The sequence below is a fragment of the Nanorana parkeri genome, unplaced genomic scaffold (genome assembly GCF_000935625.1).
Source record: "Nanorana parkeri isolate BGI_ZX_2015 unplaced genomic scaffold, ASM93562v1 scaffold137, whole genome shotgun sequence".
NCBI lineage: Eukaryota > Metazoa > Chordata > Amphibia > Anura > Dicroglossidae > Nanorana > Nanorana parkeri.
Window position 1 is genome coordinate 1,228,159 of NW_017306405.1, and position 4,689 is coordinate 1,232,847.

Sequence of the window (4,689 nt, forward strand, 5' to 3'; positions counted from 1 at the left end):
TTTTTTTTTTTCCCTTTTTTTTTGGTAACTTTTCCTACCCCCTTCAGCTGGGCTGTGTGTGTCACGTCTGAAGTCCGATGTGTAGCTCAGTGCTATTTGAGCACCTGTCTTGGAGGGAATCGGTGGATAATCTAGCAGACAGGCAGCGCGCAAGGACCTAGAAGACAGGAGAGGGAGGCTATCTACACATCGTCACTGAGCTGAGCTGGCACAAGTGGCAGAGGATTCACATGGACGAGATGCTGGTACTGAGGAGAATTCTTCTGCTGGGGGTTATAACTAGCGCTCTGGTACTTCCTCCTGCCTTCACCTGTGGACCGGGCAGGGGCATTGGCAAGAGAAGACACCCCAAAAAGCTGACCCCCCTAGCCTATAAACAATTCATCCCCAACGTCGCCGAGAAGACCCTGGGGGCTAGTGGAAGATATGAAGGAAAGATTACTAGGAACTCGGAAAGGTTTAAAGAGCTCACCCCAAATTATAACTCTGACATCATATTTAAAGACGAGGAGAACACAGCAGCGGACAGACTCATGACTCAGGTACAGACATGTGTACAACGCCACCGCCTTATAGTCGCTATTCAGGTATAGGGGTGTATATAAAACTGTTTCATTTAGTCATTATGATAGGTCCTCAGGATTCAAGTATAGGGGTCACTATAGAACTGTTTCATTTAGTCATGGATCCTCAAGATTCAGATATGCTGTTTTTTTAATCATTATAATTAAATCTTTAGGGTTCAGGTTTAGGGGGTGCATACATCTGTTTCATTTAGTAATTATGATTAAATCCTCATAATTCAGGTATAGGGGTGACTATAAGGCTGTTTTATTTAGTAATTATGATAAATCCTCAGGATTGAGGTATAGGGGTGTGTGTCTATTAAGCTGTTATATTTAGTCATTATAGGTCCTCCGCATTCAGGTATAGGGGTGTCTATTAAGCTGTTTCATTCGGTGATTATGATAGGTCATCATACATACATATAAAGCTGTTTAATACCTTGTATTCATTATGACAGGTTCTCACTACTGAAGTGCAGAGCTCCCTGCAAAGCTGTTCCATCCCTATCGCCATAATTATGACAGGTCCTCACCTGATACGGGGTGCATTCACATTGCCTATCTTACCTTGTATACCAGCTTCAGGTACATAGATTAATTTGATCATTCGTTCTATGGGCACTTCCAACCTGTTTATGTATGGACTCAAGGTATCAACTCCTATTACCTTAGGATATATCCTAGGGATTCAGGTATATAAAAGCTTGCTTTAAACTTGCATATCACTTTCTCATATCACATGTTCATGTAAGCCTGTTTTTTTAATCCTTTTATCCATTTTGAAAAACAGTGCTAGCACTCACCCATGTGTGTCTTAATCAGTCATAGGCTGTCCCCCTCAGTATTTAGTGTCTGGTTATCCTTCCACAATAGGCAGTTAAATCTTAATCGACCGCCTCTTGGTGTAAATCGCTTCTGTGGCTCCAGCATTATTTGCAGCATTGCCCATCAGAGCGTGAATATATTGATATGTATTTAAGGATGCCCTGTGACAACGTCTGCCACCTTACTCAGAGACAGGCACTTGTAACTTGTGGCCATTACATCATCCTTTCTCCTGCGAGCTGGGAAATGAAGAAGAGTGCTGGGGCTCTTTAACTCCATCAGCATGACAGTGCCTTGGCTGAGCACAAGATCTCTTCTTTGCTCCTTGTTCCTCAGCTAAGTGACACATTCCCCTTGGGATCTCGGAACTGCCACCTTAAATTTCCCCTGTCCCTCCAGGAACTGACTGCCTGATCAATTCGATGAGAACAGATCAGACAGCCGGGCTTAGGGGGTCACCCTTCTTAACCCCAACCGTGCCAGAGGGCTCAGCAGCCCGGCCGTAATTCCATGTGCGTAGCCCATATGTGTGCACGGGGCTGGCAGCGCAGCGCTCATAAAGACTGCTAGTTTGTCATGTAGCCTCGGAGGATGAGTGGAGCTCCTCTCAGCCAGACAGACATGTCTTAGATTTTCAGCTCCACTTCAGCTCATCTCTCTTATCGATCGCACCGGCTAGTGTTTCACAGTGTGTGCCTGTGTACAGCCAGAGATGAACAGTTTGGAGGGAAGCAAGACTGGATGGCCCCTGCCAAGGCTGGAGAAGAAAACATACAGAGAGATAGATAGATAGATAGATAGATAGATAGATAGATAGATAGATAGATAGATAGATAGATAGATAGATAGAGAAAGATATGAGATATGGGGAGATAGAGAGAGGGAGGAGAGAATAAATCAGGAAAGAAAGCGAGAGAGAAAGAAAGAAAGAAAGAAAGAAAGAAAGAAAGAAAGAAAGAAAGAAAGAAAGAAAGAAAGAAGTATTGTATAGATAATAGATAGATAGATAGATAGATAGATAGATAGATAGATAGATAGATAGATGGGATAGTTTTAGGATACATGGACAGATCGCGGAGGGAAAGCTGAATAGAAAACCAGATACAAAAAGCAACTAAAGAATATAAAAGAGGATGCTCCGGTCTGTCGGTGTTCAGGCCACTCTGTGTACAGTGCTCAGTGCAGGATTCCCCTTCTCCAACAGTGCTTCCAGATTGCCCTATGTGCAATCTGGGTGCAGGTGAACTTCTGACCTTCACACTTCCCTGGAAGATCAGCACAGGTTTCCTTTCCAGGCAGGGTGATGCTGCTGATAGGTTATCTTCCCTGGAAGACTAGCACAGGTTTCCCTTCCAGGCTGGGTGATGCTGCGGATAGACTTACCTGGAAGACTAGCAGAGGTTTCCCTTCCAGGCTGGGTGATGCTGCTGATAGGTTATCTTCCCTGGAAGACCAGAACAGGTTTCCCTTCCAGGCTGGGTGATGCTACGGATAGGTTATCTTACATGGAAGACCAGCACAGGTTGCCCTGCAGGCTGATATCACAAGCTGGAGTGACCGGGAAGGAATGCCTGCTGCCTCCCCAGCTCCCAGTACACCCTGGGAAGTGCTCTCTGCTGACTTTGTATTTCATAATCTCTTGTTCAGCTGAGTTCTTGGCAGGTGCTGGGAGCCGCCTTGCAGGTCCATCTACTATGTAAAGTTTTCTCTTAATGACACAGTTAAAGTTTCAAAATATTTGTTTAATGCGTTAGTTACTAGTTAATATTAACTGAAGTGGGGGCGAGAGACAGATACTTCCAGAGACAGGTAACTCAAGACTGACAGCTAGGGAAATAGCCAACCTACAGGGCAGAGAAAGGCAGTCTGAGGATCTCCACCTGGGTGGAACTACAAGTCCCAGCATACCACGCCAGCCTCAGCGCAGAGGAGGGCAGACAGAGGATCTCTGGCTGGCACTACAAGTCCCAGCATACCATGCTAGCTTCATAGCGCAGAGGAAGGCAGACTGAGGATCTCCACCTGGGTGGGCCTACAAGTCCCAGCATACCATGCCAGCCGCATAGTGCAAAGAAGGGCAGACAGAGGATCTCTAGCTGGCTGGCACTACAACTCCCAGCAAACCATGCCAGCATAGTGCAGGGTAAGACAGACTATGAAAGTGCAGAGGAAGGCAGACTGAGGATCTCTAGCTCGGGGGCACTACAAGTCCCAACATACCATGCCAGTCTCATAGTGCAGGGAAAGGCAGACTGATGATCTCTAGCTGGCTGGAACTACAAGTCCCAGCATACAATGCCAGCATAGTGCAGGGTAAGACAGACTTGGGCTCCCTAGTCGGGTGGAACTACATGTCCCAGCTTCTGAGATCAGACTGTTAAACTGAATATACGAGACCAAGCATGCCTTGCCACTGCCAGCTTTTGCTCAGCCCTATATTGTGAGTAAAAGGAAAAAAGAGGCACATAGCTGGAAAGCTCTAAACCCATAATAATGCGCCTTGATCTTGACTTGTTTGGAAGTGAGAAGTTTGCATTTCTATGCATTAAGTCGCAGAAGTGTGTCATTTAGTCACCTAGGTGCCCCCAGCCCCTGTGGAATGTCTGGGATTCTGGAAGGCCATCAGCAGCTTGTGTACCCTGACAGGTAACTGCTAAGTGTTTCCATGTATGAAGAGATTAGTTGCTGGCAGCCAGGCCTTGTTGTCCAACTCCCTCTGCTCACAAAGCCTCAGCTCGGGCTGCCCCGCTGGGCTTCAAGTTGGCTGAGCAGAATTGGGGTTGATTTGTGGCACACGACCCAGTGCATTCATGAAAAGCCTAATCTTCACGGTTGTGGCTCTGACAATGCAGCCCTGGCAGGCACAAGGTCCTGCTAACTGCTACTTCAACTGAATGTGTGTATATTACATATTACTGTCATTAAATTCTACTCTCCAAGAAACACATGATACATAAAAATGGCCACATACATACAACTGGAAATGTCCAATGTGCTTATTGGCCCAGGCTGTATCAAAGGAATTGCCCCTTTCGTTCATACAGCTGCTGAGAGCCAGGGGCAGCAGCTCACAGGGGTCACCCCATGCAGCAAGTTTAATATGGTAATATATGTTATAAACTGACTGTCAGTGAGGCACTCATCATTGTGCTTTATGTATTCATCCCACTCAGCTGCTACACATTAAATATTTGTAAGTGTAAGGATACATTTAGTTACTAAAGTTCTGATTTAGATCTGATAACGAGCTACAAAATCCAATTCAGAAACAAGGATTGGAGGGGGGGGGGGGGGGGGT

The 4,689-nt window shown here is 45.9% G+C and overlaps 1 protein-coding gene across 1 annotated transcript in view; it reads left to right on the top strand.

Annotated features, from left to right (window-relative positions):
- The first annotated feature begins 230 nt into the window (after nt 1–230).
- The window catches only part of SHH (sonic hedgehog), a 23,536-nt gene continuing 19,077 nt past the window's right edge, over nt 231–4,689 (top strand). Inside the window, exon 1 of the mRNA XM_018553989.1 lies at nt 231–542. Coding sequence (XP_018409491.1) covers nt 231–542 — 312 coding nt within the window. The remainder of the gene's footprint in view (nt 543–4,689) is intronic.